Here is a 14,214-nt window from a genome sequence, read left to right as displayed (position 1 = left end):
TTACAGGATAAAACAAGATAGAAAATATCATATCATGATCAGGGAAAATGACAAACTCTGAAATGTTCAGCTAGCTTGCCATTTGTTCAGTTACAGAAAATGCCCAGCTATTCAGTTACTGCAGCAAAGTTGTGATGCTGTGAGATAAGTCTCACTCCCATGAGATGGGGTTTATCTGGGCTTCAGAGACGTAGCATGCTGATAAAGACTTCCTCTCACAGTTGATATGAGCAAGTCTGCAGCAGCACTGCCAGGGCTCGGTGTGTGTGCAGTCAAGTGGCCAGGGCTTGCAGACTTCTCACCTCTCCAGTCTCACTCCCCAGCAATAAATAGAATCCTTTCCAATTGTGTATTGAATAGCATTTCACATCCATGAACCACAATGTACTTTGACGAGAAGCCTATAAGCCACAAGCACATTCACCGAACCAGGCAGCAGTCTGATAACACTGTAGAAACTACAGTGTGAAAACACTGCACACTATATTTGCTATCTTACTTTATTTATCAAGGATATACTTCCTGTAAACTGTACATGAAACACATTTACTTCAGCATTGGAGAACAGAGTGTCTAAGGTTACTAGGCAATGGAAGTGGGTCAATATTAATTTTCAAGAGAAAATTGGACATATAATTGAAAATGAAAAATGTACAAGTTGATGAAAAAGAGCAGTTGGGTAAAAATAATGGGGATAATTGTTTTAAGGAGCCTCCACAGAAACAATGTCAAATGGATTCTTTCTCTGCTGTACTATTTCATGATTTTATTAATAGATTCCTTCTTTGAACTTTGGTTTCATGCTATCTTCTAGCACTGGAATGCAACTTGTAAGTATGGGCAAATTTAAATTGTTAATTTGTACTATCTAAACCAGTGGTTCCCAACGTGGGGCGTACGCCCCACAGGGGGGCAATTTGATTTTTAAGGAGGGCTATTGAGCGTGACTGAGGAGGTCTGGGTCCAAATTTTCAATTTTTATTTTTTTGGATTTTCCATCAGGTAAACATATGTAGTTTATGTTTCAGATGTTATTTTGAGTAAGTAATTGTTTTGGGTAAAAAAGGTATTTATTGTGTAGTTATTACATAATCACCGCGCCATCGCTCTTCATGCACGTCGCACGAAGCGCGCGAGGTCATGGGAGAACCTTATCACTTTTTAAATGATAAGAATTATATATCACCACATGGGGGGGGGGGGGGGGGGCATCAGGATTTTAGAGGTGATCAGGTGGGGCATGGCCAAAAAAAGGTTGTGACCCACTGATCTAAACACATTCACAAATTAATTATATAATTTCAAAATATTTTCTATATCAGCTACAGTTCAGTAACTCCATGATGGTGTCCAGATGAAACACAAGGCCACTGGAAATAGAACAAAAATGTCAATTGGCTCTGCTCCCTGCTCCTCCATTTAAAACATGGCCTCTGTGCCTCAGGTCTATTTAACACAATCACCTTGCTCTCCAGCTCTCTTAGTGCCAAAAATCTATTAGTCCTAGACAGATGAACATCTATTAATCACAGCGCCAGCAACCCGGGTTCAATCCTGACCTTGGATACTGTCTATGTGGAATTTTCACATTCTACCTGTGACCATGTGAGTTTCCTCCTGGTGCATGGTTTCCTCGAACATCCCAAAGACGTGCGGTTCTGTCAGTTAATTGGCCTCTGTAAATAGCCCCTTAGTGTGTAGGGAGTGGGTGAGAAAATGGGATAACATAGAACTAGTGTGAACGGATGATCAGTCAGGAAGGAACTGCAGATGCTGGTTTAAACCAAAGATAGACATAAAAAGATGGAGTAACTCAGCGGGTCAGACAGCATCCCTGCAGAAAAGGAATAGGTGACGTTTTGGGCCGAGATCCCTCTTTAGTCTTCGGTCTGAGGAAGGGTTTCGACCCGAAACGTCACCTGATCAATTGGTCAGTGTGAATTTGGGGGGCCGAAGGGCCTATTTCCGTGCTGTATCTCTAATCTAAACTAAGCTGTTGTACGATTCAATGAGATAATTTCACATTTGCAAAATGCTACTAAGTATAGCTCAGCCTTTCAATACCTTCACTATCACAATGAATGGGAGGGTCCTGGGAAATGTCAGAGAACAGATATATCGAGGAGTACAAGTACATGTTTCCTTAAAAGTGGTGTCACGAGTGTTGAAGAAGGTCTTTGGCATGCTGCCCTTCATCTGTCAGGGGAATAAGTATAAACGTTGGAACGTTATGTTATAGTGGTACAAAACGTTGATGTGGCCACACTTGGAGTACTTTTATTCATTGTTCTTTATCTCTCCATAGCGTCATCTATGTATCTTGTTTCCCTATTCCTAACCAGACTGAAGGGTCTTGACCCAAAACGTCACCCATTCCTTCTCTCCAGAGATGCTGCCTGTCCCGCTGAGTTACTCCAGCTTGTTGTGTCTATCTTGGAGTATGGTGTTCAGTTCTGGTCAACCTGCAGTGGGAAAAATGCCATTAAACTGGAAAAAGTGCAGAGATTTACAAAGATGTTGCCTGGACTCAAGGGCCTGAGCTAGAGGTTGGGCAGGCTAGTCTATTCCTTGGAGCGCAGGAGGCCGAGGGTTAATATTATAGAGGTGTATGAAATCCTGAAGGGAATGGATAGGGTGACTGCATAGAATCTTTTCACAAGGTATGGAAATCAAGAAATAGAAGGCATACGTAGGTTTAAGGTGAGAGGGGAAATATTTAGCAGGAATCTGAGGGCAACTTGTTCACAGAGGATGATGGGTATATGGAATGAGCTGCCAGGTATAATTACAACATTTAAAAGACATTTGGACAGGTACACGGAGAGGAAAGATTTGTCAAGAAGAATGTTTTCAAGCTGGAAAGTGTACAGAAATGATTTACAAGGATGTTGGCAGGACTAGAGGGTCTGAGCTATAGGGAGAGGTTGAGTAACCTGGGACTTTATTCCATGGAGCACAGGAGGATGAGGGTGATTTTATTGAGGTGCATAAAATCATAAGAGGAATAGATCGGGTAGATGCACAGAGTCTCTTGCCCAGAGTAGGTGAAGGTGCCATCAGTGCAGAAAAGTAGTGTCATATCGAACAGAACAGACACAGAGAATCAACTGACGCACTCCTGCACTTCTTTTGCTCACATGCATGTTCCAAGTTTTTATTTCATATATAATTAATTTATATTATTTGAAATTGAACTCCTGCAGAAGGGTCTCGACCAGCTTTTTGTGTCTATCCCTAAATACTTTGCAGGTACTCAAATTCATCCGTAGATCCATCATCCAGGCCTCTGGATATTGTCCAATTACCTAGACAAATGTTTCTATAGCTTAAGATAGACACAAAATGCTGGAGTGATTCAGTGGGACAGGCAGCATGTCTGGAGAGAAGGAATGGGTGACGTTTCATGTCGAGACCCTTCTTCTGACTGAGAGGAGGGGGAGATACAGGGATAAGGAAGTATAAGGTGCAAGAATGAGACATCAAAGGGGCTATAGATCAAGGAACATGTAGAATAGATCTTTTTTAGCTAGGAGAAGGCAACAACAAAGCAGAGATAAAATGTAATCAGGGACAGTCAGACTGGTCAGAGAACTGGGAAGGGGGACAGATGGAGAGAGAGAGGGAAAGCAAGGGATGTTGCCTGTCCTGCTGTGTTACTCCAGCATTTTATGTCTATCTTTGGTTTAAACCAGCATCTGCAGTTCCTTCATACATGTTTCTACAGCTTGTTGCATGAGGCATATTAAAGCATTGTGAAATGAGGAATCTAGCACATCAAATTATATCAATAATGTTCCTGCTATCTGCTTCCTTCTGTTAATATCATCTATCATCACATATATAATTTCATCAATCACTAAGGCTACTCCTGCCTTCCAGTACTAACATCACATTGGAGGTGTCAGATAGGTCGAAAATCGTCCATTGAATGTGGAAAACACATTATTTAGTCTCACAATATAGTCTCTTCTCCAGAAGAGAAACCATGTGGGTTGGGAGATTGTTTTGCAAAGCCTCCTTTCAGGCCATAATTGTAATGCAGAACATCTTGTCACTTTAATTGTCCATTTCACTCTTGCTCAAACGTTGTTCCTCTTCCTCGTATATTAATCCAATGAGGCTCAATGAAAGATCAAAGAAAAATGGCATCTTCTAACTAGATGTATTACAAATTTCCAAGCTCAGAACCAGAGTTGAACCAGAATTTGCAGTCAGTTGCAAAGTGCCCATGTACACCATTGGTCTTTGAACAGAAATTGCACTTATTTTATGTGGTTTCTCTGGTAAATGGCTGTTGTAATGTGCCAGCTTCAAAGTTATTGGCAATGACCAACTTGGCAACAAATGCAAATTAAAACTGTAACAATTCCACACAGCAGCTTCCCCAACACGAGTGCTGATTAATTGTTGCAAACTCCCACTCTGCTGCTGAAAATTGCCAGTGGACAACTGCCAACAAGTTTGAGATTTTCACATTCTAGTGCACAGAAATACCAAGCCTACTGCTATATGAGGATGAGTTACATATGTCTTTAGTTACATACGGACCTGTGCATCTTTCCCCACATAATCCAGCCCATCCAAATCATCAGTATTTTCGGTTTTCCTTCTGACTTTCAACATCAGTAGTAATTCCCTTTTGTATTTTCAGCCAATGATTCTGCATGCAATGCGTCTCTCCTTTCTCACCCAAATTCCAGATTCCAACCATAGTCTGGGTGGAAGAAATTCCTCCCTGAACCCTCTCTGAACTTCCTACCTCTACTGTATGCCGTCTGGTTTAATATAGCTCTCCAATAGAAAAGGGTTTTATTCTGCATATCCTAGGCTTATTCCAAAATGCATCACCTCACACTTATGGTGTTTAAATTCCACATACTCTGTCCATATTAGCAAGACATCAACGCTGATATTGAGGAGGATAGCCTAAGATTACCCTCCTCAATATCAACTCCACCACAAATTCTCTTGTCAATTTTAAATTTATTACTGTCCACCACCCCCCCCCCCCCATGGAAGTCCCCCGGAAAATGGAAGGGGCTGAAAATATTTCAAATCTCCCCAGATTCAGGAATGGTTCCAATAGATTGGGGAATAACAAATACATCTCCAATATTCAAAGAGGGGACAAAGGGCAGAAGTCTGGAAACTACAGACCATTTGCCATCTATTCTATCATTGAACTTTTTATGCTGTCTGTTAGCTGAGCGTCAATATACCTTGAAAATAACTGCTCAACCTGTGGAGTCAATGCAGGGATCCCGCCTCAGGTAGGTGCCCTTCAAGCACTGCACTTAACTGGTTCTTCTGCATTTTGCCCTACACCCACTACTATTCCCTGCTTCTCCTGGTTGGCAATATCGCCCAAGCTCCCAATCTAGTGATTAGGTATTCAGGATATTCCCATTAAATGACTCAAGCTAACATCAAAAATGTTTTTTTAAATATTGTTAATCAAATCTTATTAATTTAATCGAACTGTAACAAATAATCTCTTGAGTGCATTTTCAAAATAACTTCTGTCGTGATAATTTAAATTTTTTTTCAGGATAGGTTGAGAACTGTATATAAAAGTTTCCACCCTGCCTGTGCCATCACTCAAGGTGCAATGAGAACAAGCTAGTGGTTAAATCAATCGCTTAAAGTTTGACGCAGGTTTAAACCACTCAAGGCTCTCATTGGTGACATGTACTTGGGGGTTTCCAGGAGTGTTGCTGCTAATCACAGAATGTTCAACAAATAAAAAGACTTAGATTACTGACAGTCTGGAAGTGGCATAAGTAAGGTCAGACCACAAAACCCAATACAAAATGTGATGAACAGCAAGTGCAAACAAAAGTCTGCAAGCTGAGCTCGTTTTTGCCGCTCCTCAAATTGTTTTGGAAAACAGAGAGTCCAATAGTTCTAGTCAAGAAAGTAGTAATGGATAAAATGGCATGCCGATAATCAGATCATCATTATTGAAGGAATAACAGACAATAATAGAAAAGAATAAAAGGATTAGAAAGAATCAATGTGGATTTATGAAAATAAAATTATATTTAACAAATATATGACAGTTTTTGAGGAGGTAACCAGTAGGTTAGATAAAATGTGCAAATTTTGTGAATGTAATGAATTTGGATTTTTAAAAAGCATTTGGTAAAATGCCACATAAAAAGTCACTGCACAAGAATAAGGGTTCACAGAGTTAAGCATTGCGTATTACTTTTGTAAGTCAGTCGATTAACAGTAAAAAACAGAGCAAGTCTAAATAGGCACTTTCAAGCTAGGATGTAACTAGTAGATTGACTGAGGTTATTGACAAATTATATTAATGAGAAAGAATAAAATGACTGAGCATAAATGATCTACGTTTGCTGACGTTACAAAAACATGTGGGAAAGTTAAGTTATGAGATGCCTAGAAATACTTTGCTGATGAGTAATGCTAGAACGATTAACTTTAATGGAGCTAGGTCTGGTCCACAGCAGAATGCACTGATGCTACCACTGTGTGTCTCACACCATTGATCATGGTGGGTCTGTAAAGACATAGAGACAGGCTAACTGAGTGCCAAAGTCAATGGGTGGAATAGAATGTGAGGAAATATGACCTTATATGCTTCTGTCGTAAGAATAAAATACACAATTAAATGATATAGTCAAAGAGATCTAAGTGCCCTTGCACAATAAGCACAGGTTACCGCACACACAGGCAAGGTAAAGTAAGATATGTCTGAAGAAGGTTTCCGACCCAAAACATCACCTATTCTTTTTCTCCAGATATGCTGCCTGTCACGCTGAGTTACTCCAACATTTTATGTCTATCTTCGGTGCACACAGATAATAGGAGTTTTTATGTCAGATAGTTGGACAAAGGCCAGAGAGGAAAAGACATAAGGTGTGAGACAAAAGGATTGAAGAGTGGTGAATTGTGAAGCTAGAGGAAGGTATGTTGGTGGAAGGGGAGGCTGAGGGTGGGGGGGGGTCAGAAGAAAGAGGGGGTGGGGGAAGAAGGATTATATTTTCCTAAAACTGGAGAAGTCAATGTTCATACGCCATTGGGTTGTAAGCTACCCAAGCGGAATATGAGGTGCTATTTCTCCAGTTTCCGTGTGACCTCACTCTAGCAATGGAGGAGGCCCAGGACAGAAAGGGAGTACGGGAATGGGAAGCGGGGTTAAAATCGTTAGCAATTGGAAGATTCAGTGGGTCTTGGCAGACCAAGCACAAATGTTTGGTGAAACGGTTGCCGTATCTACACTTGGTCTCGCTGACAGGAGGCCCAATCGAGAACACTGGATGCAGTAGATGAGGTTAGATGAGGTGCATATAAACCTCTGTCTCACCTGGGAGGGCGGCTAGGTTCCTGGATGGAGGTGAAGGAGGAGGTATAGAGACAGGTGATACATCTCCTGCAGTTGCAAGATATAGTACCTGGTTTGGGTTGGAAGGGAAGAATGAACCATGGAGTTGCAGAGGGAGCAATCTCTGCAGAAAGTGGAAAGGAGTGGGGATGGGATGATGTGACTGGTCTCTGTGGAAGGCGGAACGGGGTGGCGACGGAGAGCATGTTAATTCATACATACATATCTTAAGCCCCAGGTTGCTGAGGAACCAGCCACCAATATTTTGGATTTTAATTTCTCAATATTAACTGGAATGGTGTTAGAGTGAAGGGCAAAGTTGGGAAACTTTCTGAGTCAATATGATTCCAACTCAACGAGGCAGTCATTGCTGGATCTGGTGTAATGAATTGGTTTGGAAACAGCTCCATCCAAGACTGCAAGAAATTGCAGAGAGTTGTGGACCTAGCCCAGGACTCGAAATGTCAACAAACCTTGGTATGAAAGGGTATGTAAAGACATCCAGATATTAACGATCCAATTAGCTTAAGTAGTTGTGTAAAACTTTTTTAAATAACAATTAGGAACATATTCATAGGTAATTGGTGCACAGAGTCGGTTAAAAAGAGGCAGCAAGGATATTTTTTGGCAAATAATGCCTGGCCAATCATAGAATTTTTAAATGAAATTGCTTAGTTAAGTTTAGATTAGTTCAGAGATACAGTGCAGAAACAGGCCCTTCAGAGCACCGAGTCCACGCCGACCCACGATACTCGTACACTAACACTGTCCTACATACACTAGAAGCAAATTAACCTACAAACCTATATGTCTTTGGAATGTGGGAGGAAACCGGAGCACCTGGATAAAACCCACCCAGGTCACAGGGAGAGTGTACAAACTACATACAGGCAGCACTCGCAGTCAGGATCGAACCCGGGTCTCTGGCTCTGTCAGGCAACAAATTTACTGCTGTGGCACCGTGCCGCAACTTTGCTTAAGTTGACAAAGGAAACACAGTAGATATCATCCACTTGACTTTTCAGAGCCATTTAATAACATCCCACATTACACATGGTTAGTAAACTGATTTCAAGGATCAATACTGGCCTATCTTTCCGCACATATCTGCCTTCAGCTCATATGTTAATTCCCTAGATTCCTTATATTAAAATGCAAAGACTAAGCACTGCCAAAATACCTTTGTTTATTTTCCCCCCATCGTCCCTTGACAAACTGCAAAAGTTGGGAGAGTGGAAAAAGACAAAAAAAAACTAAGATCAGCTAGGTTCTTTATCATAATTGTTCCTACCAGTAACTCCATTTGTGCTGAGCTGTTTCTCATCAATGGGCTCCTGAACAGAGTTTGCCACATTGCTCTTGTCTGGAAGATCTGGAGCATCAGTTACAGTGGGAACTGTCTCAGCATCTGATACTAATGAAGCTATGGGATACATGAAAGCCACCAGGTTTAAAGAAGTTATCCAAAATCAGTAAAATTGCTAAAATAGTTCTGTTATAAGCTTACAACAAAAGGTTTAAAAAAAACACCTCAGGTTCACATGTTAACTTTAAAACAGATTTATGCCAACTCTTTCAATAACATTATAGTTTCAACTACATTCAAATTATCTCCACCCAAATATGGTAATTTGAAGATTGCATCTTATGTTGAGGTTTTGTTTCTTAACTACATGCTTCCTTGTTCTGAAACTCCTTGTTCCTATTTACCATTACTTGTTAACATTTGCTTCAACTACCATAATATTCTTACCCGATTTTCTAATAGTTTAAATAATGGTATCTTTACCTTCTGGGTGAGAGATTTCCTGATTAGCTTCCGTTACCATGTCAGACATCTTCTGAAGAAAAAAAATAAAAACACTCAAACTTAGGAATCAAATTTAGCACGATCTGTTAGAGAAAGTTCAATAAAATTCTCGATATTTTATCAATTTTTGGATGTAGGCAATGCCAGCGAGGCTCGTATTTATCCTCCGTCCCTCGTAGTTCTTAATCGTTGATTGCTGAAATCTTAGATTCATAGAGTTATACGATAGAACTTTATTTATCTCAGGAGGGAAATTGATCTGCCAACAGTCATAAAACACAAGATACATGAAACATGAAAATAAAGTGACATGTGGGAAGTCCAGGATTGGGGATGTGCAAAGATTGGGGGGGGGGGGGAGTCGGTTTACAGAAGGGGGAGGAGTTGTACAGTTTGATAGCCACAGGGAAAAATGATTTCCTGTGGCGTTCTGTGCTGCATATTGGTGAAATCAGTCTGTTGCCAAAGGAGCTCCTCAGTGAGTCAAGGAGGGGGTGAGCTGTATTGTCCAAGATGCCCCGCAATTTGAGGAGCATCCTCCCCTCCAAGACCATCTCCAATGAATCCAACTCCACCCCCAGGACGGAGCCAGCTTTCCTGATGAACTCGCCCTGCTACCACCGCACCCAAAAGCGAAGAAGATGGAACTGGCCGCCACCGATTGATAGAACATCTGCAGCATTTTACTGTAGAAGTTGAAAGAGCGGAGCTTCTTCGGAAAGTACAGCCGGCTCTGTCCCTTCTTATACAGTGCCTCAGTGTTCCTAGACCATTACAGTTTACTGTCCAGGTAAATTCCAAGGTACTTGTACTCCTTGGTAAACTGCACATCCATATCCTTGATGGAGACAGGGGACAGGGGAGTTCATCTCCTCCTAAAGTCCATCACTAACTCCTTAGTCTTATCAGTGTTGAGCTGCAGGTGATTCAGCCCACAGCACTCAACAAAGTCATTGACTACACCTCTGTATTCAGCTTCCCTCTCCTCACTGATGCAGCCCACAATTGCAGAGTCATCCGAAAACTTCTGCAGGTGGCAGGAGTCCGAGTTGTATCTGAAGCCCGAGACACAGAACAGCACAGAAACAAGCCTTTGGACAACTCATCCAACCTGACCAAGGTGCCTTCTGGACCTAGTCTAATTTCCCTGCATTTGGTCCATATCCTTCTAAACCATTCCGGAGCATGAATCGGTCCCTCCAGTGAAGGTGCTCACACTGGTTTGGGGTAGGAGGTTTAAGATCTAGAACTAGTGAAAATTAAGGAATGACAATATAGTTCCAAGTCAGGGTGGTGTGCAACTTATAGCAGAATCATCATGTGATAGTGCTCCTAAATACCTGTTACCTTTGAAGTCTTAGATTTGGGAGATGCTGTCAACAGTAGCCTTTGCAAGTAACTGGAAAGGATTTTGTAAATTATACCGCAAGGCTCAGTGCTGGGACCCCAGCTATTTACAATATATATTAATGATTTGGACGAGGGAATTTAATGCAACATCTCCATGTTTGCGGATGACACAAAGCTGGGGGGCAGTGTTAGCTGTGAGGAGGATGCTAGGAGGCTGCAAGGTGAACCTTCTTCTTGGATAGGTTGGGTGAGTTAGCAAATGCATGGCAGATGCAGTATAATGTGGATAAATGTGAGGTTATCCACTTTGGTGGCAAGAAGAGGAAAGTAGACTGTTATCTGAATGGTGGCCGATTAGGAAAAGGGGAGATGCAACGAGACCTGGCTGTCATGGTACACCAATCATTGAAAGTAGGCATGCAGGTACAGCAGGCAGTGAAGAAAGCGAATGGTATGTTAGCATTCATAGCAAAAGGATTTACGTATAGGAGCAGGGAGGTTCTATGCAGTTGTACAGGGCCTTGGTGAGGCCACACCTGGAGTATGGTGTACAGTTTTGGTCTCCTAATCTGAGGAAAGACATTCTTGCCATAGAGGGAGTACAGGGAAGGTTCACCAGACTGATTCCTGGGATGACAGGACTTTCATATGAAGAAAGACTGGATAGACTCGGCTTGTACTCGCTAGAATTTAGAAGATTGAAGGGGGATCTTATAGAAACTTACAAAATTCTTAAGATGTTGGACAGGCTAGATGCAGGAAGATTGTTCCCGATGTTGGGGAAGTCCAGAACACGGGGTCACAGTCACAGTTTAAGGATAAGGGGGAAGTCTTTTAGGACCGAGATGAGAAAAACATTTTTCACACAAAGAGTGGTGAATCTCTGGAACTCTCTGCCACAGAGGGTAGTTGAGGCCAGTTCATTGGCTATATTTAAGAGGGCGTTAGATGTGGCCCTTGTGGCTAAAGGAATCAGGGGGTATGGAGAGAAGGCAGGTACAGGATACTGAGTTCGATGATCAGCCATGATCATATTGAATGGCGGTGCAGGCTCGAAGGGCCGATGGCCTACTCCTGCACCTATTTTCTATGTTTCTATATCTGGGGGAATGGAGGGAATAAATTGTCTATTTAGTGAAATAGATGTTAATCCAATGTCATACTATGTCCTACATGGTATCAAACGTATTCTGCGTGATTCCAGGCAATTACAGAGTATTCCATTATGCTCCTTACTTGCATTTGTAGATGGTGGCATTTTAATGGTGCAAGCAGACGAGTCGTACTCCATATTATGCGCAGCCTCTAACATGTTGCTGAATCTACTGTATTTCTGGGTTTGTTATGATAGTACTCCAGAATGATAAGGGTGGGCAGTTAAATTCTTGTTGGAGATGGTCACTGCTGAGTACTTTTATGATAGGTTGCATGTGACAAATGTATCAGTCCAGACCGGTATGTAGATTGGACCTTACTGCGTGTGGGCATGGGCAGCTTTATTTTCTGGGGAGTTACAAATCGAATTGAACATTGTACAAGTGATAAAGGATTCAACAGCAAGGTATTTCAACAGCCTCTCATATGATTCTAGGAAGAGTTACTGTTTCCCTAGCAACAGGGTCAAGTTGTGACAGAGCAGCTGCAGGAAATTCTGAAAGGGAGTAAAAAGTCGGAGATCTAGATACATAGGTAAAAACAAAATGTTTTGCAAAAAATGTAAGCTGGGGAAGAAAGTAAAAGGTATTATCTCAAAGATAGTAATTTATTCTTTACTACAATACCATAAAGCAGTATCATAACAATGGTTAATATAGATGAATGCTTTGCACCTAAAATGGTGCACCAGAGACCACTAGATTCCTGGGGGGGGGGGGGGGGGGGGGGAAACTAAATGGTGCACCAGAGACCACTCTAGATTCCTGGGGGGGGGGGGGGGGACTAAATGGTGCACCAGAGACCACTCTAGATTCCTGGGGGGGGGGGGGGGGACTAAATGGGACCAGAGACCATGGGTTTGGGACCAGGTGGGTTTGCGGGTGGGACCTGAACCAGTCAGGACGAATGTAACTCAACAGGCTGGCAGTGGCGTTTGGCAAGACTCTTAGGAAGATTTAAATAAAAACAGAAAATGCTGGTTGGGTCATATCAGTGGGAAAATAAACCAAGTCAACGTTTCAGCTTGGAGACCTTACATCAAAACTCTCAACAGTGTTTAAGTTGATTTGGCAGAGAAATGTAAATCAGCAAATACATTGAGAAAGGAAACATGATTAACAATTAGCAATATAGAAGAAAATAATACAGTATTAGGTGGGATGAGACCAAGATCCCTTTCAGAAAGCATTTGATAAGGTCCCACATAGGAGATTAGTGGGCAAAATTAGGGCACATGGTATTGGGGGTAGAGTGCTGACATGGATAGAGAAGTGGTTGGTAGACAGGAAACAAAGAGTAGGGATTAATGGGTCCCTTTCAGAACGGCAGGCAGTGACTAGTGGGGTACCGCAAGGCTCGGTGTTGGGACTGGAGCTATTTACAATATACATCAATGATTTGGATGAAGGGATTCGCAAATTTGTAGATGACACAAAGCTGGGTGGCAGTGTGAACTGTGAGGAGGATGCTATGAGAATGCAGGGTGACTTGGACAGGCTCGGGGAGTGGGAAGATGCATGGCAGATGAAGTTTAATGCGGATAAATGTGTGGTTATCCACTTTGGTAGCAAAAACAGGAAGGCTGATTACTATCTAAATGGCATCAAGTTGGGAAAAGGGGAAGTACAACGGGATCTGGGGGTCCTTGTTCATCAGTCTATGAAATTAAGCATGCAGGTACAGCAGGCAGTGAAGAAAGCGAAAGGCATGTTGGTCTTTATAACAAGGGGAATCGAATATAGGAACAAAGAGGTCCTTCTGCAGTTGTACAGAGCTCTCTTGAGACCACACCTGGAGTATTGTGTGCAGTTTTGGTCCCCTAATTTGAGGAAGGACATTCTTGCTATTGAGGGAGTGCAGCGTAGGTTACAAGGTTAATTCCAGGGATGACGGGGTTGTAATATGCTGAGAGAATGAGCAGCTGGGCTTGTATACTCTGGAGTTTAGAAGGATGAGAGGGATTCTCATTGAAACATATAAGATTGTTAAGGGTTTGGACACGCTAGAGGCAGGAAACATGTTCCCAATGTTGGGGGAGTCCAGAACCAGGGGCCACAGTTTAAGAATAAGGAGTAAGCCATTTAGAACGGAGACGAGGAAGCACTTTTTCTCACAGAGAGTGGTGAGTCTGTGGAATTCTCTGCCTCAGGGGGCGGTGGAGACAGGTTCTTTGGATGCTTTCAAGAGAGAGCTAGATAGGGCTCTTAAAAATTGTAGAGTCAGGGGATATGGAGAGAAGGTAGGAACCGGGGTACTGATTGTGGATGATCAGCCATGATCACATTGAATGGTGGTGCTAGCTCGAAGGGTCAAATGGCCTACTCCTGCACCTATTGTCTATTGTCTAAGATGAAATACAAGATGACTACAAGAGCTTGACTATGCAAGCGTGAAATGACACAATAATAGAAAATAGTGCTACTGAGTTGCAAATGCAAATAACCACATGGGATTTTATGTTATGGTGATAATAGAGACTGTTCTCAAACTGGACTGGATTGGATACTACACAGAAATACAAAATATATTGGAGATGCTCAGCAAGTCAGAC

The 14,214-nt window shown here is 42.1% G+C and overlaps 1 protein-coding gene across 2 annotated transcripts in view; it reads right to left on the bottom strand.

Moving 5' to 3' along the window:
* LOC129710063 (zinc finger protein Aiolos-like) overlaps positions 1 to 14,214 on the bottom strand; it is a 100,778-nt gene that overhangs the window by 72,654 nt on the left and 13,910 nt on the right. For both annotated transcript variants that reach the window (XM_055656752.1, XM_055656753.1), the window contains exons 2-3: positions 9,138 to 9,189; positions 8,640 to 8,771 (exon numbers count right to left, since the gene is read on the bottom strand). In XM_055656752.1, the coding sequence (XP_055512727.1) occupies positions 8,640 to 8,771; positions 9,138 to 9,186 (181 nt within the window). In that variant the 5' untranslated portion in view covers positions 9,187 to 9,189. The remainder of the gene's footprint in view (positions 1 to 8,639; positions 8,772 to 9,137; positions 9,190 to 14,214) is intronic.

The sequence above is a fragment of the Leucoraja erinacea genome, chromosome 27, assembly GCF_028641065.1.
Source record: "Leucoraja erinacea ecotype New England chromosome 27, Leri_hhj_1, whole genome shotgun sequence".
In the NCBI taxonomy this organism is placed as follows: Eukaryota; Metazoa; Chordata; class Chondrichthyes; order Rajiformes; family Rajidae; genus Leucoraja; species Leucoraja erinaceus.
The sequence above is the reverse complement of the archived record's forward strand: the minus strand, read 5'-3'. Positions and strand labels throughout refer to the sequence as shown.